Source organism: Onychostoma macrolepis, chromosome 22 (assembly GCF_012432095.1).
Source record: "Onychostoma macrolepis isolate SWU-2019 chromosome 22, ASM1243209v1, whole genome shotgun sequence".
In the NCBI taxonomy this organism is placed as follows: Eukaryota; Metazoa; Chordata; class Actinopteri; order Cypriniformes; family Cyprinidae; genus Onychostoma; species Onychostoma macrolepis.
In genome coordinates this window covers 35,277,196-35,301,490 of record NC_081176.1, presented here as the reverse complement: position 1 = coordinate 35,301,490, position 24,295 = coordinate 35,277,196, and the positions used below count along the sequence as shown (strand labels likewise).

The 24,295-nt window shown below is 36.2% G+C and overlaps 1 protein-coding gene across 1 annotated transcript; it reads left to right on the top strand.

The window, feature by feature from the left end:
- Window positions 1–1,574: 1,574 nt before the first annotated feature.
- Window positions 1,575–17,574, top strand: LOC131529714 (GTPase IMAP family member 9-like). Its single transcript, XM_058759565.1, has 2 exons — window positions 1,575–1,593; window positions 16,590–17,574. Exons 1-2 carry the CDS (start codon window positions 1,581–1,583, stop codon window positions 17,519–17,521), a joined length of 945 nt encoding a protein of 314 aa, XP_058615548.1. The 5' UTR covers window positions 1,575–1,580; the 3' UTR covers window positions 17,522–17,574.
- Window positions 17,575–24,295: the final 6,721 nt, after the last annotated feature.

Sequence of the window (24,295 nt, the reverse complement as noted above, 5' to 3'; positions counted from 1 at the left end):
AGATTGTGTTTATTTCCAGTTTAGGGGATTATTGTTGTTGTTCACTTGAGAGTTGAAGTTAACTATTAGAATTTTGTTTTATCAAATTTTCTGTTAATATTTTGCTGAAAAACTCATTAAAGATGGTTAAAAAATAATCTCCTCTCATTTCAAACTATTTTTTTTTTTTATTTCTGTCCTTTTTTAATAAATCATCACATATTTCCAATTGCAAATAAGGCTACTAAAATGTCTTTGCACACCTATATGTCTTAGACAGGTACAACTAAGGGGATAGGTATTAATTTATTATTCACAATTTTAAAGCAGTACTTCTGCACACTGCCTTCACTATGACTAGAACTAACGTATAAAACAGACGTCACAAAAACTTTCATCCTGGCCCCTCAGTGGACGTATTTTGAACATACGGCAAAGACGTTAAATTGACGTCTTTTGGACGTGTCTTTGCTCAGTGGGTATGTCTTTGCAGACGTTGAAAAGACGTCCACTGAGGAGCCAGAGTGAAAGTTTTTATGACGTCTGTTTTTGACGTGTTCTGAGCGTCCAATATAGACGTTCAGTGAACCTTCAGTGAATTATCAAATAACTAATGATTAAGCATTTGGTAAAATCAACTGCAAATCAAAGACAATAAATCTCTGAAGATCTCAGCAGAGGAGGATCAAACATCTCCACAAACAGCATCACCAGTTTCACTCATTAGATTGACTTTATTTCTGTCAGACATGTATAGCTTTTATTGATAATTACCAGAGGTTTAAATGTTGGTATTTGTTTCATTTGAACTCACCATTGTGGTGGACAGTGTTTTCTTTAGTTGGGATCTTGGCCCTCATACTTCTTGCGTTAGCCTTTTTTAGGCCCCTGTGACAGTGTGTTTGTAAAAGCACAATTGTTGTGGCAGAGAAAGCTGAAATCAAGTGTTAACATTTTCCTGTTAATGATGACAAAATCGTAAGCTCATCATGTAGTCACACACAAGCATCAAGATTTTGCGCATGAATCACAACAACGGTGACAATCAAAACAAAAAACCTCAAGAATTAAGGATGAGTTTGTTCTATGAAGCAACCCATCATGCATTGCAGCATGAAGCTTTTTTGTTTGCTTTGATTATCACCGTTGTTGTGATTCATGTGCAAAATCTTGATCTCTGTATGTGACCACGTGATGTGTTTCCTCACAATGTCTCATGCACATGCATTTTATCCATGTTCACAATAAGTGATTATTTCAATGCTTTTGGTACAGCTTCACAAGTTTTGGTGGCCGAAATAAATGCCAAAATATAAAACAAAACTTAAAACAACATCAGATGCTCAATTTGTGATGATTTTACCATCGTCGAAAAGAAGCTAATAATATCTGATCTCGTTTCATTTTGTGTTTTACAAAGACACAGTCTTGTAAATTACAGATTTGTAAATTAACTACGTTCGTGTTTATTAGCCTACTTGATCGAATATGTTAGTTCTTTATTTGTGAAATGGAGAATCTCCTGTGTGTGTGTGCGCGCGCGCGTGTGTTTTAAAGCCTTTTTCATTTCACTTTCGGTTTTGTATATCGTTTTGAACAAAATGGCGTATACAGGTAAGATTTATCTGACAATAAGATGTAGGCTATGCTGTCATGTTAACGTTTTTTTCAATGATCAGAATGCAATCTTATTTTATTAAGTAACTGATGATATCGCTTGATGATTAAAGTGTATTTCAATGGGTAGCCTATATTTAATCTATTTCAATGCGCAGCCTAGGATTAGCATTTCGAAATCTTAAACGAGTAGGTCTAATAGGCTAGATAAAACACTTTTTAATACACATACACCTGGCAGACACACTTTGTATAAATCCTTGAATGTGTAGTATGCTCCTCGCTTGTTTTCCGATGTTTCGCGGAAACTATACAGGCTTTGTTTTGTTTAGCAATATTTACAGATTCGAATTTACCTGATCAATAACTCGTGAACTAAACTCTTTTAAATCGTGGTAACGCAGACAAGCAGCTACAACCTAATTTTCCTCAAAACGAGCTTTCCTCCGCACTGGACAAAACTGATCCCGACAAGCGTTAGACTATACAAATATTCTCCACTGTAACACACTGTAGTGTCACCAAATTCAGTTCACACATATTGCTGTCCTGCTGGTTATACTACAACACTTAGTTTGAAAGAATTTGCTTTTTCATAATTTGTATGATTTTGTATTTATAAAACATATTCAATAACTGCGCTGTAGCATCAGGCCCGGTTCTAGGATTGCATGACTGGGAGGCATTTCAAAAATTTGGTGGGGAAGCATTATTTTACAGGTTATTTTACATTATTTTACAATTACACTTTATGAATTATAGGTGTTTGGTTTACTTCAAAAGCAAGTTTTGGCAAATTCATAATGATTCACTTCGATTTTATTAATTCACTAGTAGTTAATAAAAATAAAAATAAAAACATTTAAAGAATATTTTAGTGCTTTCTCTAATGTGTCTTGCAAGAAAACTAATTGAGATTGTTTATTGCACCAAAGGTAATTTAGCAGTAACAGCTATTTTAAAATAAGCTATTTCACATAACAGATACAAACCACAAGACTAAATAATAACTGAATTTAGACAAAAATGGAGTTAATCAGATTGCATGCTTGATTCTTAATTCTTAAAACTGATTTTTAATACTGTGTATTGTCACCTGGATGATCAAAAACTGCAAAAAAATAATAATAATTAATTAAATAAATAAATAAATAAATAAATAAATAAATAAATAGGCAACATATAATGATTTTTCTTCAAAACAGAGGGCAGAATATGACTGCACAGGACAAACATGAGACTTATCATAAAAACAAATAGTGAAAACAGTAGTGGATCACCAGGTAATGAAAATCAAGGTTATGAAAACTTTTTAACTGCTTAATTTGTGAACTAAATGTGAACCCCTGTTATAAGAAAAAGCTTATTCAGGGCAGTACTAAAAAACAACAACAACATGCAATTTAAGATCTTTATATTGTTTTATTATTGATATTGTTTCTCTTTTTTCTCTCTCTTTTTTAAGACTATTATCTTGCTGATTCTGCAAGGTGTATGTAAACTTGACTTAAACATGCAGAACATGCAATATTCAAATATGCAGAACGTTTATTGTGAATAAAGTGAAAATGAAATCAAAAGGTACGGTGGCCAAGAGAGCTCAACACGCTGCAACTTCAGAAAACACATGCAAATAGAAAAGCACCAGCAAATCAAGAAAACATCTTCATCAGTTTGACAGCAGGTGGTGCAAATGCTCATAACACAACCAAATAAAGAAACTAGCTGCAAATGCTCACAACACAAACAAATAAATAATTTGATTTGCAGCGCGTTTCTTTGTTTGGTTGTGTTGTGAGCATTTGCACCACCAGCTGTCAAACTGATGAAGATGTTTTCTTAATTTGTAGGTCTTTTTTCTATTTGCAGCGCGTTGAGCTCTCGGCCACCGTACAAAAGTGTCTATTGCAGAATTAAATTTAGATCTGCGCATGGTGCATCATATTCTTGCAGTGGCGCCACGCCGTAGCCTACTTTGTACCTGATGTTTTTTTTTTTTTTATTAATTCAATACAAAAACACAGAGTTGACATTCAAATAATGATTGTACACAATACACAAAGTATTATGAACATGCATTATGTCAACTGAAATCAAGTACTAAAGATTACAAGAGAAATCTTTAGTACTTGGGGGGAAAAAAGACAAAAACATAAGAACTTGAGGGTAAGACATTTAAATATCAATTACAGTATAACAATTAAAGTCATGAAATAGTTCTTCTTGATTTCTTATTTTCTGACAATTAAATGGTATTTAGATGATCTTTAAATTCTTTAAAAAATAAATAAATAAAAAAAACAATAAAATGCAGTTTGTTGTTGGTAAATTTACATTTGTGAATGTAAAACTTACGAAGAAAAAAAAATTATAATAAAACAAGCATTGCTTTTAGTAGAGTCAGACTCAATGTCCTAACACAATGCCTTTGAAAGTAATGGAAACATCTTGTTGGATATTCTCATTAATTAATGAACCGATATTTTTCCCAGAGTTGTTCAGTATAATGGTTGTTATTGGAAGTACACTTGTTCCTAAGCTGTCTGGTTGTTATTGAAAACATGATTCTGATTAAGCTTCAGGTATTGGCAACGTACTCGTTAGGTCATCTGGCAACATGCTTGTGGCTATGGCTTTGAGATTTTCACTGTTATTTTGGGGATATGGCATATGGTTTTGTTTTGGGGGGTGGGGGGTTATTGCTGCTCTCCTTGCTCTCCATGCTAGACTGCATGGATGTGCAGGGAGTTCTTGCCCAGAACAGAACCATACCGCCAATCCAAATGGTATGCTAATTGTCAGTCATCTTTGACGATAGTGGTCCTGACAGAAATAATGCTTTGATAATGCTTTGTTTTAAACAAAATGTTGAATAATGATGTTTGAAATGATTTAAAAGATGAAAAAAAAATGTTGAAATGTGAAATTAAAACCACCAGTAGGTGGCAGCAAGTGACTGTTAATGAGTGAGTCATTGAGATTCAATTGATTCATTCAAACGGCTGATTCATTCAGGAGCAAAGCATTTGATTGTGGTAACGAGTGATTCACGGAATCATTCATTCAACAAATTTGTTCAAAAAGCTGATTCATTCAATATGTAAATACCATCTATTGCTCAGAGATGCAAAACAGTGCTGCGATCTTTGTTTGGAACTATGTTCGTTGGAATAATTGAGCAAAAACAGGCAATATTGTGTCTAAAATGTAAGTTACGTAATGCTAACTTTATTAAACTTGTATAAAATAATTATTACATTTGTTATCATGCTGATATCTGGGAAAATAACGGCACTCTTTGTGTGATATAGATTAACTATATGAAATTATATAAACATACAGAGGCATTTGCCATCTACATTTTAGAATGCCTTGAATTTTAATAGACTAATAAATTTCACATGCGTGCACTCTCTGTGTGAGTTCATGATATACTTGATAATTTCAGATCGCACATCATTACAACAACACTTACCATATTATCACAGACGATGTACTGTATAGTCGCACACACCCCAGTCTCGACTTGAGTGGAAAATGAAATCATCCGCGGTTGTGCGAGCATTTGTTTGTTCTTGAATCAATGGTCTGGTGCTCGCAAGTTTGTTCTATCAAACCAGCTTTCTTTGTTTTGTAGTAAGAAATGGATATACTTCAGGGAAATGTATCGGAGTAAAAGTATACCTTTAATTAGTGGAGTAAAAGTGAAAGTTGATATAAAAACTCAAGTAAAGTACAGATACTCCACCCCCTCAAAAAACTTAAGTACTGTAACAAAGTATTATTACATCACTGCCATCACATCATGGCAAGAATGCGTTGTTGGCGGGCCACACTGTCATGTTGTGCCATTTTGCTGATGTGCAAACTCACTGCGTGGGGGGAAGGGAGGCATGAAGCCATCTCCCTCATTCTGGCTGCATTGCTCGAAATCCAGTGTGGATCTGCTTCAGGGCTGTGTCCACAAACACTTGCAGGGTGTGTACGGTCATGAAAAACCTGGAAAAGTCATGTAATTTTAAAACAGCAATTTCCAAGCCTGGAAAAGTTTGGGAAAAATAAATTAACCAAGAAAGTTTTGGAAAAGTCAAAGTCTGTTTTATTGTCAATTCTGCCACATGTACTGTACATACATACAGAGAACTGAAATTTCGTTACTCTCTTACTCCCTGGTGCATACAGATAACACTAAGTACTAACAGTAGAACGCATAAATACAGATAAGTACAAATCAAATATATATATATATATATATATATATATATATATATATATATATATATATATATATATATATATATATATATATATATATATACACATACACACACACACACACACACACACACACACGTACACAAAATGCAATTATTACAAATATACAAATAAGGACGTAGAATGAAAATAAAAAAAATAATATAAAATGGATAAAGTGGCATAAGGCACCTGGTAAATAGAGTGCAAACCAGTGAGATAGACAAACAACAAACAGTGCAGACTATAAATGTTATAGTGCAAAGAGCTTATTGAGACTATTTTATTTAAAGTGACGAAGAGCATTCTTTTATTCAGACTGACAGAAGAGATAGTTGAATGAGGTCAGTCCAATGCTGTACAAAGTGACTGGTGCTGGTCACAGTGTGTGTGTGTGTGTGTGTGTGGTGTCAGAGTTCAGTAGTGCGTGGGGTAAGAGAGGGGGGCAATGACGGAGGGAGTTCAAAAGTTGTAGAAATCTACTTCACAAATCTCTGTATAATATAATTATGTTTAATCAGGTCCTGAATTTTGGTGCGGGATTGCGCATAGGCTATATTGCATAGTTTTACTCATTCCCGCAGCTTTCGACTTTAAAATGATGGATATTCACACATTTATTCAATAGCCTATAGCACTGTAGGTTTGATGAGTAAATAGATCCACACAGAATATCAGATCAGTCATTTGAAAACAGCGTGAGTGATTCAGCTGTACCGCATCTCTTTTGACTTTATCTTAAAGTGGCTTCTCATTGGCACATCTTGTCTGCACTACAAGAGCCGCTGCACGCTGCGATACAAGACTTTCGCTTGTGTTTCGGGACAGTTGACAGAATTAGCACTTGCCTAATCAGGTCATTGTTGCATCGACACAAAAATGTATTTATTTGCACATCTTTTTAAGCCATTTGGTACTTGCGAGCTCCAGAGGTGGTTTCCTGTGTGCATCAAGTCCAAAAGGCGCACGTATAAAGCCGCCTTGCGAGTACCAAATAGAGTTTGGTACCAAACAAGCTCAGTATAACCCTGCACGGACCTCAAACATATGCTCTATCGGCCCTTGTCCAACAGCTTATCAGAATCACTGGCCCGAGTCTGACTGGAGCCTGTGTCTTTTTTCTATTTTTTCCCCCATTACACAGCTGCTGTTTTAGCCATTAAAATAGTTCAGTTATATTTATTTTCATTTATTTATTAAGTTAATTTAGAAATATGTTTCACATTTTTTTGTTTGTTAAATTTAAGTTATATTTATTTTCGTTTATTTATTAAGTTAATTTAGAAATATGTTTCACATTTTTTTGTTGGTTAAATTCAAGTTTTTGTTTTTAAAGTAGCCTAACAACCAAGTGGCCAGCTGCAGACAGTGAGTTAGTCTATATCAGGGATACTAAAATATGGCTCGCGAGATCCTCTTTCCTGTAGTGTTTAGCTCTAACCCTAATCAAACATACCTGAGCATGCTAATCAATGTCGTTAGAAAACCACAGGTAGGTGGGTTTGATCAGGGTTGGAAAGTGGATCTCGCGAGCCAGATTTGAGTATCACTGCTCTATATGTTTGATCAATTTAGCCTTCTAAAAACATTACCACTTGACTAAAATAAAATCTATATATAAAATACTTAAAGCATATCACAATGTTAGTTTAAACGTTTGTGCTAGGCCCGTTTCCAGTAGTTTGTACGGAGAGTGGAAGCTGCGCGCTCTGCAGGACTTGGAATCACCAGAGCGATCACCGCGTCTGAGCTATGACATGAAAATTGTCCCGAAGCCGTAAATAGGTCGGGACCCGTCGGGCTTGTGCTGAAATACAGGGCTCTAAAACGCAGCTTGTTGCGTTTAAGCAGCAAAGATACACACAAAATGACGTTAATGAGTATCCTCATAAGCATTGTTGTTTTTTTCTTTAGTGAATGTAAACAGTTGCGAAAGAGAAAAGTTTCCAAAACGAAATTCAGGTCCTGCATTCCACTGAGTTAAATAAATGATAATATTCATTGATGTGATGTATTCTCTGTGTGGAGTAAGGTCATTGCACACTGGTCCGAAATTTTCGCACGGTAAAAAAATAAATACGACCTCACGTTGTGTCAATCACGTTAACACACTGCCTCCGAAACTTTCATCCGTCAAAAAAATTTAATTGGATCAGGTTCGATTTTCTGCGTTTTCACATGAAAAAACGCATACGAAAATTTCTGACTCCATGTGCAAGGATCTTCACGTCTGGCTCAGTTTCAGCTTGTATTTATTACTAAAACAAGAAAGCAAACAATAGCATTAATAGCCATTAATTTTAGTTAACATGATAATTTGAACAGATTTTTATTCTTATTGTAAAATAATGAAACTTTAGGTCATGAATATTGTCTCAAAAGTCATGGAAATTTATTGGTAAAAATGTGTACGAACCCTGACTTGCCTTTTCCCCTTGCAATCTCGGTAACACTTTATTTCGATAGTCCACAGCAAAATCCCCAGTGTTAAATTAACACTGCCAAGTGTCTATATGTGTCCCCAGTGGTCTTCACAGGTCCACTTGGATCCGAAAACCCGAGATCCGACCCGGGTTCCGGGCGGGTTCGGGTCCAAAACTTCTATGAGTGCCTAGGGCACAGGTCGGGTCGGACTCGGGTCTAATTTAATTGATTTTAACGGATTTTAGGACCCGAGAAGACCTCTAGTCCACACTACTGAATGTTAAAAGTAACACTGAAGTGGTGTTAAAGTTAATGAGGTAATTAAGAGATTCATTGAGTGATGATTGACCATTATTGAAGACACCTGATGTTAACAAGCAGAATCAACAAATTAAAAAAAATAAAAAAAAAAAATCACAATTTTTAAGTCACCATTATAGTGGTCAGTGTTTACTTTAGTTGGGCTCTTGACCCTCGACATTTTAATATTTCATATTGTTTGACTACTATAACTGAATTATAACAGCTAGAGAAGCAAAGAGCAAAAGTCACTCGGCAGTGTTAATTTAACACTGGGGATTTTGTTGTGTAAGTAACTTTACAACTACATATCAACTAGCAGCCATTAGAGTATTAGTAGACTGTCTGCTTATTATCTTGTAACACTTTATTTTGATGGACCCACAACGTACAACATACTGACTATGAGAAACTTTGCAAGTATGTCAACTTATTTTACTAACCCTAAACCTATATCCTACTGAGAGTTAGAAGACATGTAGTTGCAAATTAATGAGAATTAGTTGAAATGTAGTTGACATGTAGTTACAAAGTTACTTAGTAGAATGTCTAAAGTAGATTATCAAAATAAAGTATCAATCAATCTCTTCCACGGTTTTTGTTTCACTTTTGCCCATGCCTTGTAGTCCATCTTAGTGGTGAATGCTCAGATCTTGCATTGCAGTCCACCATTTGACACCAAATATATTATTTCACAACTACCCACATAGCAAATGTTTTCTGGCCCAGCTCCGGGCCACACAATTACTTTTCCCTCGGCCCAAGTACCGCAAAGAATGATGGCCCTGAAGTGGCCCAGAACTGGATTAAAGACGAGGGCCACTTGTGGGCCATAACCGGCCCGAATCTCAGCCAATATTCACCCTTAACTGGGCCAAAACATGTTTTATTATTGGCACCAATTCTCAGCCTTAAGTAAACCAGAATCCCCAAATCTGAGCCACACCTGAGCCTTATATAGCCCAGATCCAATACAGAATATTATATTTGATATTATTGCATTTACTATACCAAAACATTTCACAAAATGAATAATGGTGATTAATGTACACTCAAATTATGCCAATAAAGTACATTAAACAATAGAAAATCAGCCTTAAAATTCACAGGTCATGTAACTGCAATAAAAAAAACTTACTGCATAGAAAGTGTTTTTTTTAATTTTTTTTTATGAAGAACAAATCAACCAAAATAGAGTGAGTGTATAAAGTATACAGTCTATAAGAAAAACGTAACAGACAGACCCTTAGACACATAATCACAAGAATTTATTGCAGAAATGTCAAAGAGCAGTACAGTAGTCCAAATGACGATGCGTTGCAGTCGCGGTCCTCTCTGGCGGAATATAATAGTTTAGTGTGAGGAGCAGGGCATAATTTAAGTTGTTAAATGCTGAAAATACTATCTCGATCAACTCCATTTCTTATTCAAAACACGCGTCACCGGAAACACGGCATGTAGCAATCTATGACGAAACCGGCGAGAGCCAATGAGCGTTTGATATCGCTGCCATTAAACTTGTTGTAAAACTGCTTCATGGAAAATATTTGAATTGTTACTATAGCTACCGAGAAAAGAGATACATATTGCAGAAGAATGGTTTGAATTTGGATCTTTTCTTCACACAAATCACCACATGGATACTGAGGATTTGAATAAAAAAAATAATAATTTATGATCATTTTATTTAATGCTTGTGCATGACAGCATATTAATAAAATTATGTGCACCATGGTAAACCAAATAAAGAGAGAGAGAGATCATTGAATCATTATCATGTTATATTTATGTAAAGATTCTAAGATTATTTGTACTGAGAATAATAATAACAATAATAATAATAGAATAATAATATATAATCAAATTATAATTAAGTGCAGTTTAATGCAGTTGACTGATTTACTGATTTGCTTTATTTTGAAATGATCATGTTGACAGCAAGCAGTGTCGGCCCAGATCCAGCTCACATCTGGCAGCATGGACTTCACACGGGCCAGATGTGGGCCGGATCTGGGCCAACACTATGTTGACTTGCTATTTCAAAGATTAAATTTAAACAATACTACACTTAATTAAAATTTCTGTGATCATTTTATCATTTTATTTATCTTGTTTTTCATGGGTCACATAATATGCCGTCAGGTCACTGCCTGATCACATGATCACCGGACTGATCTGGGCCACACTCCTCCCACCAACAATCGGCCCTCATATTGTTTGCCGTGACCCTCGCCGTGCCATCATTGCCACACATGGCCCAGCTCTGGCTGAATGGGTACATGCCATTGCCGACAGAAGGCCAGCAGTGCCAGCTTGAGGCCACATTTGGGCCAAGTCCGTTTGCTATGTGGGTAGAAGGAACCAGACAGTGAGAACTATGCAGTGTTATTTTACATTTGATAGGTAAGAGTGTTGGCTTGTGGGGGGCAGATAAAAATAAATGGATAGAAATAAAATCTTGCCTAGGGCACCAACAGAGGCTGTGCTGGCTCTGCTTCCCTGGATTGATGGTTTAATTAAGTACTAGGGGTGTGCCTGAAGCCGAATACCTTATTCGGAAAGGCACGGATAATGGCTTCAAAAACGAATAACGGATAATTCTGCCCGCATATTTGGCTGAGGCTGGTCCAGTCTGGTGTTTGCTAGATAACAGGTGAGCCAGGAGATCAGTGCAATATTTTACACAAACCTCTAATGTCACGCAATAGGCCTATTGAGTGTGTGAAGTGAATGAATGTAAACTTTATCAATGAAAATAGCGCAAATAAAACACGGTATTTATGTTGTCTCTCTGTGCATCTCTCAGAAATCAGAGCTTGGCAAGAGTAATATCAACTAAAATAATATATCATGCACTTTCTATTATTTGTGTATATTTAAAAGGCAATGATTTAAACCTTATAGGCTATGATATGATACAAGAATGAATGGAATAAGCACAGCGTGATCACCAATCAAACAGCCGCGTTGCGCGTCTCAGTCTTTCACAAACAAAACTCTCTCTCTCAAGAGTAGGGTAATAATCAACTTAGATACAGATACATTTTCTTCTAAACCTACACGTTTGCTTCTTTATCTTTTGTTTGCATGGCACATGCATATTTGTATAGTGAAGTTCAAAAAAAGAAGAAAATGTGCGCCTAGAGTTGAGTCGTGTTCACCAGATGTTTGTCATGGAATCTCTCAGCTTGTGTGATAAATTTATTTTTAGAAATTATTAATTTTATATTTTAGAACACTGAATAGGGCAAATAGAGAACAGTCTGGAAAAATATTTGTTTCACTTTTTTCCCTACTTTCAAGACCTGCAAATTACTTAAGTGAAAAACTTCTTTAAGCTGCGCAGGAACCGGTGAGCCAAAGGAAAGCATGTTGTTTTACATAAACCTCTAAAATTACAATGCAGTAACAAGTGTGTGAGGTGTGTAAACTCTATGAATTAAATATGCGCAAATAAAATAACAGGTTGCAGTTGCCTTTTTCCATGCATTTCCTGGAAATTACTTAAATCAATTTCCATATTTCTAAACTGCTTAGGAACCCTTACTGTTTTAATTAGAAGATATTTAAATATTTATTTATCAGATCCCCAAGCTGGGACTCGAACTCGCGTTCCCCGAAGCACAACCGCACTGCATCTTCAAACACTGCCTATACAAGGGTATGGGCTCCGACTGTAAGAAGATGTATGATAAATGTTATAATCATAAAAATATATATATATATATTTTAGTTAAACACAGCATATTTGTTCAGTGATAACTACGGGGGAAAAAAAAAAGATACCTAACTGTACAAAGTTGCGCCTACTTCTGGTTTCATCCAAATACAGATACAAATAATTTTGTGATTGTTACAGATACAAATACTGGCTTCGCTGCACACCCCTATTAAGTACCTTACCATCACTTTTAATCCTTTGGAATTATTGTTAGGAACCTAACAGTATGACTTTAACTGTGATTCAAGTGATAAACTCGAATCTTCATCAGTATGTTGATGAAATACACCAGATTCAACTCATCAGCCCATTAGTGACTTAAAGGTGCAGTAGGAGATATTGGAAAATGATAACTTTAGCCTGATAGCACTAAAAGCGAAGGTCCCACCCTTCATGCAATCACCATCCAAAGCCATGCCCCCTGAACGCATATACACTCACAGACCAGAATACCAGAAAACAATACTACAATAACACATTTCATATTGTAACAATTTAAACGTATCTTACTTTAAGTCTTATAGTTACCAAAGGATTCTTTTTTTGGGTAATCTTGTTTTAAACAATTTACCAACCATCAATTGAATAAAGCATGTGCCAAACATAAGACTCTCAGAGATTCAATGCATGTATTAATAAACATATAAACTTCAAACAAACATTGCTCAGACCTACAGCACAATGAACAGCACATTGGAAGGTAAATAAGTAAATTGAGTCCCAAAAGGCCAACTCTGATATGAGTCTGTGAGTCCTATAAAGGCACAGATATCCAAAAACCCTCCATCAAAGTCCACACCAACAAAACAGTCCAAAAAAGCAATAATCCCAGCAAAAAGGAAGTAGTAAAAGGTGACAAAAACTCGATCCGTCTCACCCACGTTATCTTCTCAAAGATTCATAGATCCCATCTGCAATGCTCCAGGAAAAAGGGAACGATCCAAGACAGAGAAAACTTTCTTGTTCACTGAAAAATAGGCCTCAACCCCCCCCAATTCAGGTAATCCTCTGGTCAATGGACAGATATATGATAGATCCATGGCACTGGCACTCGTGAGAGCAAGGCATTTCCCAGCACCTTTATTTGCCAGCCTCCTAAAGCATGCCCCCCTTCCCAACCATGTGCCATTACCTTAAAATAAAATGGCCACCAGTTCCTACTTCCTTAAATAGTGGCCTTTTGGAGTAAGAGTCCCTCATATTCCAACTCAAAACAGTATACAAATATAAATAACCATAACAAAAATATAAACAAACAATTAGCACCATTTTAAATCATTTGAATATCTGAAATGGACACTATTTCTCTGTTTTGTGGCCGTGTCACAATATGTCTCTTATCACGTGCGACGTCTGTTCTATTCCACCGTAAGTGCCCTGCGAAGTGGACATCACCGGATATTCCGCCATCCATTTCGAAGTGAGCGTATATGTTCCATTCAAAGGGCATTAAAGTGTGCGAGACGTGAATTTAAATAGTATTTATTTACAGAGGTATATTGTGTCACACTTTTCTAGTAAGTTTGGTCTGTGTGTGAAGACGCTGCGCAGCGCAATCCGTGAGTGAATGTTCCGAAGTGAAGTAAACTTCAACGGATTTCCCTGTTCTGGGAGTAGGGAGCAATGAACACTGTGTAGGGAGCATGTCAATCAGAACACAGTTCATGCACGGAGCTCTCGTCTAACGAGCTGGTCATCTGAATCAGGTGTGTTAAGCTGTTAGCTAGCACTCCCCATATTGGGACTCACAGCTGAAAATGACCTACCTAACTTAAAATTATAACAGTTGCTGACTTCAGTGTGCTACACACACAATTTTGGTATCTTTGGAAAGAAGACCCTTTGGGTTTTACTTTACTACTAAAAAATTTGTACCACACTGAATTTGTTTTTAATTCTTTGTATTTCATATAAAAATACATGAGTCCTGGAGCAATCCAGAAAAGTTGTGAGTTGAAAGTCACGTCTCATGAGTTTATATTTCAAATCTGCTAAATTCCGCCTCCATCAGATGACAGGTGCGTCAGAGCGTGCATCACAGTAGTCGCAAGAGAGCGCCAAATTCAAATAAACAATTCTCCCTTTTTTTTCCACTTTTTTTTTTTTGGATGGTCTCATTCTGTGTGTAATACTGTATGCTACAAAACCATATGTTTTTTTACAACCAAGACGCAGTTTTTTGAGCATGAGTTATTCCATAACGCATACAAACAATAACTCTCCCTGAAGAAATTAAATGTAAACAAAGGAATATCATCCATATTACAACGTTATTGTTTTTCGTTGGACTAAAGCTCTCTATGGGATGTTGTTCCATGGACCCTTACCTCTCTAACTAAACCGGGATTTACAGAAGTAAATGCGTTTGTGACTCCGTATCAAGATGAATATAGTATGTACTGCATTTTTAATGTTTTATTTTGATGTGTACTGCTTACACAAATTTAGCAAATACATTCCTTATAAGCTTTCCATCGAAAAATAGCGATCTATCGTCGGTGCTTGAGGCTTAAACCTTCAGAATGATATATAGTTTGTCAAGATTAATTTTGTCATGTTTCATTTAATCTATTCGTAAACAATGACATGTGCAAACAAAGAGCGTTCAGTGCACTGGCGTCCTGGTGCGGGTTAACAGGATTTAACTAAGCGAGACATGCAAAATATGCAGAGTGGGGGCCGCGAGGACTGGAATTGGAAACCGCTGGGCTACATCACGTGTCATTCACTGGTGAGAAAACATTATAGTACAGTTAGTAAAAGTACTACAATACACCAGGAAGGAAGATCAGGTTGTTGATGTTTGTCTGCACAGCGTGCGTGAACGCGCTGATGAAGTTTCCTGTCTGCACTAACTGGGTGCGCAGAGGTCTGCTAATACATACTTTCTCTGCAAACAAGCCTGCACTGGTCCTTTACAGGCTGTCAGCGCAGGGCCCCTGAGAATTTGCTCATTGGCAAAACGTTGGCCCCTTAGCACTGGCCCTGCACGGGTAGCCCTCTCTTAGCCTCCAGGAAGCCTAAGCGCTCCCTGCTGAAAAAAACAACAGAACCCTGCCCAAAACACAATAGAAAATGTAATGGTTTTAATGGTTATAATGGGAATTGTATTGGTTTTAATGGAAATTATAATGCAGGGCTGTTTTATTGAAAATAATAACGTTTGAAGTCACCGTTATGGAGGTAAGCGCTTGCTTTAGTTGGGATCCTGACCCTTGACTTTTTAGTTTAAATTTTTTTCTGGTTGTTGTAACTGTGTGTTTCTGAAACACATTTGTTATAGCAAAAGCTTTGTGAAGACAATCTGCAACACTGCATGAAACTGTGTCCTGCTTTACTATTTTGAGTGTTTTTAAGTCATTATGCAGAAATTATTTGGACCGGGTCATGTAGATTCACACAGATATCAAGATTCAGCGTATGAACCTTATAGCAGCCAGAGAAACATTAAAGTTAAGTCAAGGGTCAGGAACCCAACTAAAGCAAGTGCTTATCTCCATAACGGTGATTTTAAACTTCATTATTTTCAATAAAACAGTGCTTGGGCTTCCTGGAGGCTAAGTGAGGGCTGCTGGTGCAGGGCCAGTGCTAAGGGGCCAACGTTTTGCCAATGAGCAAATTCTCAGGGCCCTGCGCTGGCAGCCTTGAGTGGGCCCGTAAAGGACCAGTGCAGGCTTGTTTGCAGGGTTGACAGGCAGGTAGGAAAGCCAATTAAAATGCTCAAACCGAGAGTTTTGATTGGACGAACATGTCTTGGTCCTACAGCCTTCCACAGAATATATAAATAAATACAGATAAATACATTTAGACCACTTAACTTGTGAAGAGTGAAGATGTGAAGAGACTTTTAACCAGCATAAAAAAAGTTTCTGAAGACAATCACCTATTGCACCTTTAATATAAAATGGCTATGTTAGATAAGAAAGACATTACTACACTTTAAACCTTTTTATGAATAAAATTTCTGTAATAATTGTACCATTTTCTGTCATGCAACGTTTGTTTTGTTTGCCGTGGGACATACAATATTTTTTTTATGAATAATATTTAACTCCAAAAAAAAGGCTATAAAATACAAAAGCACTATAAAATGATCATCATTCTTTTTTGCCTTTTTTATTTGCTCCAAATCATCTGAATCCATGTGATTGATTTGTGAGAAACAGACCCAAATATATTAAACTATTGTTCCCTAATTCTAGGCTGCAGAATGAAATTGCAAAAGTAGTATGTGTCAAAGTAAACAACAACAACAACAAAAAAACTGATTCTGTTATCTGTTTACTTCATGCAGTGTCAAAAAGACCGCGAAGTATTACTGCTTTCAGTCTCTCATCCAGACGGATTGTTCTTCTGGGAAAAACTGGTGTTGGGAAAAGTGCAGCTGGAAACACAATACTGGGCCAAAAAGAGTTCAGATCTGAACTTAATACAATTTCAATAACCAGTGAATGTTCAAATGCTCACGCCACTGTTTCAGGAAGATCTGTGTCTGTAGTTGATACTCCTGGATTATTTGACACACAGATAAGTCATGAAGAGATAATGACAAAGATAGCCAGAAGTGTTTATATATGCAGTCCTGGACCACACGCTTTTATCATTGTGTTTCCTGTGAATATGAGATTCACTGAACAGGAGCAGGTGATTCCTCAGATGATTAAGAAGATGTTTGGTCAGGAGGTGTTAAAATACTCCATCATTCTCTTCACTCATGGAGATCTGCTAGATGGAAAGTCTGGAAAGGAGCTCATTGAGGAGAATGTAGCTTTAATACATCTAGTTGATCAGTGTGGAAGCAGATATCACATCTTCAACAATAGAGATTACAGAAACATAGAGCAGGTGAATGATCTACTGGAGAAGATTGACACAATGATAGAGCAGAATGGAGGAGGACACTATAGTAATCAGATGTACGAAGAAGCTCAGAGATTCAGACGAGAGGAAGAAGAGCAGAGACAGAAAAAAGAAGAGGAGAGAAAACAACAAGAGGAGAAACAAAGACAAGAGGAGATTGAGAGAGTGAAGAAAGAGACAGAGGAGAGAGTCAGAGCAGCGATAGAAGCTCAAATGAGGTCTAAAATGGAAAGAATTAAAGTGATGATGCAGAGAGATGAAGAGAGAAAATTACAAGAAGAGAAACAAAGAAAAGAGACTGAGAGAGAAGAACCAAAGGAAAGCGCCAAACCAGACAGTGAAAGTTCCCGATGCACAATACTTTAAAATGTCACAAATTTCATATTTCTTTGGGAAAATAAAGAACAGAATATAATACACATTAACTAATTTGTAGTTGTTTATAGCAGTGGACATTTGTTTACTACACTGCACATTTTGTAGGTCTCCCTCATCAGCTCATTAGTGGAGACTGCAAGACCTGAAGTGGGTGTGTCAGATATAGGGACACATACAAAATGTGCAGTGCTGGGGATACCAGAGGTTTGATAACCACTGGTTTATCACAATCATGTCTGTTTCTCATCTGCTTTTACTTTGAAATGAAGCTTCATAGTTTCATTGCTAGGAGAAAGAAATCTAAGTAGTTGTTGGCCATTAACATGTCTGCCATATCCGTCATATTTTCAGCTGCTTTTACTTTAATTGATGCTTCATAGTTGCATTGCTAGGAGCAGGAAAACAGGTAGAAATGATTGCATGCATGTGAACTCTCTTCCTTCAGTTCTGACACCAATTGAAACAATAAAATCCTTTTTATCGTTTCTTTGATTTTCTAGCATTTTTGTTTGTGGTGTGTTATAACCAGTGATGGGAATAACGGCGTTATAAATAAACGGCGTTACTAACGGCGTTATTTTTTTCAGTAATGAGTAATCAAACGAATTACTGTTTCCCCGTTACAACGCCGTTACCGTTACTGACAATAAAATGTGGCGTTACTATATTATATTATTAGAATTTAATTTTTCAGTTAATCTGAATGGATGCGCAGCTGTATTTGACGTACCATAAACTCTAGTGTGAAGGCGCACGCCTCGCCGTCGCTTTCTCTCACATACACGCACACAAAGAAAGATACAGCGCAAGAGAGTCTTTCATAACATGCAGAAGTGACGAGCTACATGGAAACGATATTCTTTGTTGTATTTTCTTGTCAAAATAACGGAGTTCCTTTGGAATTCTTCAGCTTTTAAGAACTGCCGGGTTCTCTGGTAGTGGGCGGAGCTAATGCGCAAACAACAATCTTATTGGCTGGCGCTCACCTATTATTGTCCCTATTTTGATTTCAGCAAATCAATTCGAGCGAACGCAGACAACGTGATTAATATTCATGAACCCAGCAGCTCATTAATCCTTAGTGCGTTTTATACTGATGACAAATATGCCTTCATACTTGGTTATTCTAATTACTAAAGTTCTATTATCATATAATATTAAATTATCATAATATTATATTATAATGCTTGACTGACTGATACTAAGTGTCAGTAGATAAATAGTGTAGATTAATGTACAATGTTTTATAATAATAATTTATTCTTTTAGTGTCCATTTCATTAATTTAACATATTTAATATTGGGGCATCCAAAGTTATTTGATATTTGAACATTTTTAAAAGTAACGCAATAGTTACTTTCCTGGTAATTAGTTACTTTTATAATGATGTAACTCAGTTACTAACTCAGTTACTATTTGTGAGAAGTAACTAGTAATTATAACTAATTACTTTTTTGAAGTAACGTGCCCAACACTGGTTATAACAACTGCAACTCTTTACAAAAAGGTTGAATTGTTCCCTTTACTTGTTTGTTAGGCAGTAATGCCAAACACAACCAAAACTGTTAACTCTTATAAACTCAAACAAAATAGTCCAAAGCATGAAAGTTCATGAATAGGCTCATGGCCGCAACACACCAGTCCCTTAGTCCATAGAAACAAAAAGTAATGATAAAGATAATACTCATCAATCTGCTGACTCAGTCCTTTTCTGCTTTGGGGTAGACAGCAATCCAAATGGAAAAATCAAATGCCCCCAAAAAGAGAAAAAGAATAATCTGCTGGTTCAAGGCCTCACAAAAACAGGTCATCCTCCAGCCGAAAAAAAAGTCTTCAGAGTATAGTCCGAATACATATATATCCCAGACCAGAGCGTGCACTTATAAAACAGCACACAAGTCTAATACACCATGTCTCTATCCTAAGGCTGTGTTTGAAATTGCATACTTGCCTACTGCTTACTGCCCAGTACACAGTGCATACTGTCTACTCTTTTTAAAAGAATAGTGTGTGAAACAGTATACAATAAAGGTCATTGCACACTGACTCCGAAATTTTCACATGCATTTTTCAGTTTTTTCATATTCCCCATCCTTTCCTATCAAAATGCATGCTATGGATGCGAAAACGCAGAAAACCGAACCTGACTCAGTGTGCAGAGACCTTAAGCAACACATTTTTCAGAGTAGTATGCTTAATTGTCACATGACAAACACAAACATTAATTCAGCACAGCTGTCAAGGTTGTTACCTTATAATAAAAAAATGTGCTAACCATTCTTTTTACAAAGGCTTGTTGATAAGGCTTCATACTAGTAAACAATGCTATATTGCCCAACTGAATTCATTTCATAACTGATAAACTTTACATATTGGACAGAACTGAATCAACACTGAGCTGTCTTTAACTGAACAATGATATTTTTGGCAGTTACACTGTGTGGAAAAAGTGATATATTCTAGTTACACTAAGGGCAAATAATGATAAATTCTATTGACACTAAAATAACATTTTCTTTAGCAACAGGCATGTAAATAGTAGTTAGGTGGCAGATATGTATAGGCTACTTCAATACTGTAGTACATTATAAAACAGTGTGCAATAACATATTGAGTGTAAATTGTCATATATATAAATTGTATTACATGAATGCCAATTTATTGGGACAAAAAACTACCTACATCTAAGCATACATAACACTTTATTATTAATTAGGAGTTTTATTTCCACTTTTCAAATATTTACTTAATTTTTATTAAAAATAAATGCCTTTCTGATCTGGTACACTGTAAAAAATGATTCACTATATTTACTCAATAAAATTGTGTCAACAGGTTACAAGCGATATTATTAATTAAATTCAACACATAAAAAATAATTAGAATTAATCAAATGAGATGATTACAAATTAACCATTCAAAATGAGTAAAATAGCACAAAAAATATTAAGTAAAATTTAAACAAAAATATAGATTTCACTGGCCAAAAAAAAAAAAAAATCACTATGCATGCCAGGCCAGTAGTTGGCGATGAAGAAACACTGCACAAAAATGTAATACGCATGCACATGACGTCACCTTTTTCACAAATTCATGTTTTTGTTGTTCACATGGAGATGATACAGGCATCGTGTTCAAAAGCTTGTGTTTCTAGGCCCCCAAATCTGAGTTATTGAAGACACCTGATGTTAACAAACAGAACTTGTGGAGCCTCATTTTGAAAAAAAATAATAAATCATTATCTCAACTTTAACTTTTCTTAGTGCTAACAGCAATCTCTTTCCCTTATTAACGTTAACCGGGCTTCTTCATAATTTTCTCCCCTGCTGTGTGTGTGATACGGAGCAGCCTTTGTCTGCTTCATCAACTGAAAAATTAATCTGATAAACTTCTTGTAGTGCTTGTAATTTAAAAGTATTAACCAAATAGTTAGTTGTAGGTTCTGTTGTCATGTTGTTAGTGGTTAGCTTGCACATATAGGTTTGAACGTGCCATTTTTTTGAACCATAAACAGACGTTGGTTGTAAAGTTAGTAATTATACCGTATTAAGTGAGTAGCTAACTGTGAGACATTAGCTAATTTTTTGGAGCCTCATTTCAGAAAAAAGGTCATTATCTCTTAACTTTAGCTGTAGGTTCTCTCTACAGAGGTGACCACTGGGGAATAAAGTTGTATGTAAGGTAAGATGGCCTTATGATCATTATTATCAACCAGAGAAATTACAGGTGCATCTCAATAAATTAGAATATCTCATCTCATCTCAATAAATTAAAAACATTTTTAGTGAATTGTTGGCCTTCTGGAAAGTAGGCTATGTTCGTTTACTGTATATGTACTCAATACTTGGTAGGGGCTCCTTTTGCTTTAATTACTGCCTCAATTCGTTGTGGCATGGAGGTGATCAGTTTGTGGCACTGCTGAGGTGATACGGAAGCCCGGGTTTCTTTGACAGTGGCCTTCAGCTCATCTGCATTTTTTTGGTCTCTTGTTTCTCATTTTCCTCTTGACAATACCCCAGAAGTTCTGGTGAGTTTGCTGGCCAGTCAAGCACACCAACACCATGGTCATTTAACCAACTTTTGGTGCTTTTGGCAGTGTGGGCAGGTGCCAAATCCTGCTGGAAAATGAAATCACCAGCAGATGACATTGCACCCCAAATCATCCCAGACTGTGGAAACTTAACACTGGACTTCAAGCAACTTGGGCTATGAGCTTCTCCATCCTTCCTCCAGACTCTAGGACCTTGGTTTCCAAATGAAATACAAAACTTGCTCTCATCTGAAAAGAGGACTTTGGACCACTGGGCAACAGTCCAGTTCTTCTCCTCCTTAGCCCAGGTAAGACGCCTCTGACGTTGTGGTTCAGGAGGAGTGGCTTATCAAGAGGAATACGACAACTATAGCCAAATGCCTCGACACGTCTGTGTGTGGTGGCTCTTGATGCCATGACCCCAGCCTCAGTCCATTCCTTGTGAAGTTCACCCAAATTCTTGCACTTTTTAAAAAGTATACTTTTAATAATTGAAGTACACAAAAAGTACACTTTTACTGCAATTAAACACACTTCTTTTTCACAAGGGTGTGTAAGAGTTCCGTTCATCTTCTCACGAGCGTCCCAACACTGTTAGACAGTTACTGCTGAAAGCAGCAGGTGTTGTGTGTGGTTTATCAGCTGGAGCTGTGATTGGTCACTTTCTAGGAGGAAATGAACTTCCTGTTACAGCGCTAGCAGGATTAGCAGGAGCTACTGGAGCTTTTACAGCAATACAGTGAAGCTGCTGATGCTTTACAGATAATTTTACTGTCAAATGAATAACATTAATAAAAATTACTAATTAATTTATTTGTCATGAACACAATTCAGAATTGAGATTGTTTCTGATTCGCTTAGTTTAGTCTCTGATATATTCTGTAAATTTCATGTTAACAAAACTGTGGTTTCAAGAGCAGTAAAGATAGCATTTTCATAGATTTTTGTGTGGAGTGGAACTAAATTAATCATTAAATAATCATAATTAAATACAATTGTAGTAAAAAATAAACTGCATAAAATTCAATGATGCATGTCTATGTATCTGTTATGTCTATGAAGGTAATCTACCTAACACTGTTCGGGAGGCAGACAATTGAACTTGAATTGAACTGCTGGTTCGTCTGAACAGAGGAGAACTGGCCCCCGACTGAGCCTGGTTTCTCCCAAGGTTTTTTTTTTCTCCATTCTGTCATCGATGGAGTTTTGGTTCCTTGCCACTGTCACCTCTGGCTTGCTTAGTTGGGGACACTTAATTTCCAGCGATATCGTCAACTTGATTGCACAGACACTATTGAAACTGAACTGAGCTGGACGATGCCATTACTGAATTCAATAATGAAATGTATTTAACTGAAAATTGAGTGTTTAATCTTGTCATTTTTACATTATTGACATTATTTTTCTATTTTGATATTGGAAAGTTGCTTTGACACAATCTGTATTGTTAAAAGCACTATATAAATAAAGCTGACTTGACTTGACTTGAAGGATTTGCTCTTGTTGTGGTTTAGACTGTTTTGTTTTTTTGTTTGGAGTGTATTTGTTTAATGAGATACACAACCCTGAAATCGTGATTTTTTAAAATTATTATTTCTTTGCATCATATATTAATCTAATATTTTTATTTCATTGTAGTTCTAATAGATGCAAAATGTATCCTGTGGTGCTGACAATATTTTGTAATCATTTGTTATTTGTTTTACAGAGTTCATGAGAGATGAGGATGATGATGCTGGAGTATAATAATATATGTACCACAGATATTGTTTGACAGCTTGTTCTTCTATGCTGTACTGATGTGTATTTTAGTTATCATAAAACAAAACTTATCTTATTTCCACACATGGCTCAGTGTGCTTCTGAATATTCATATTCATTGCAGTAAAGGTTTAGAGCCTAAATAACAATCTTACAGATTTTAACACATAACTTCATTAATATCACCCTTAGAAACTCCTCATGAAAAATGAATATATTCATATGACTGATATTCTTACATTAATGCAATACATAAGGACAATTTAATTAAAGAATTCATAGCATTATAAGCTGGTGTAACATAACAGATGTCACAGTTTACAGATTAAAGTTGTGTCAGAGGAAGAAGAGGAATGATTAGTCAGGAGTCAAGAGGTGCAATAATGAGAGTCTTTAGTGAGATTCAGTTACACAGAGTGATAAAGCTATAGCAAACACTGCTTCCCCAATTTACATGCATTTGCCAAAATGTGTGTACGTACATATCCTGTTTATTATGTCTGTGATCATAATTTCTATATACCTTTTTGTGTCTACCCTGCTTCCTCTAAAAGCTGCAGGGCGGCAGCCTTACCCTGTGTTCAAGTTTCAAGCAGAATATGAAGAATATGTAAGCACATGAGCCAAAACATTTATAGAAATCAAATGAGGAATAAACACACACACTGCCACAGTTTAACTGATCTATCATTGCCTATAGATGCTTTGATAGGCTCCATAATGCCCACAACCCTACAGAAGTTATGCAGTTTTTGACGAAGTCAACCAGTTCCTCCTACAGATCCAAAAGCAGAAGTAGAGCTTTGCTGCTTGGTCAAGTTCAGGTTAATGTTTAATGAATAGCTTCGGGCTCGGTTCGGACTCGAGTTTGTCACAACCTGCAAAGCGTGCAAATATTTTATATATTGTGTGTAAAAAAAAATTATATATATAAACACACAAAACTATTTTTGGGCTTGTGCTCCTGCTC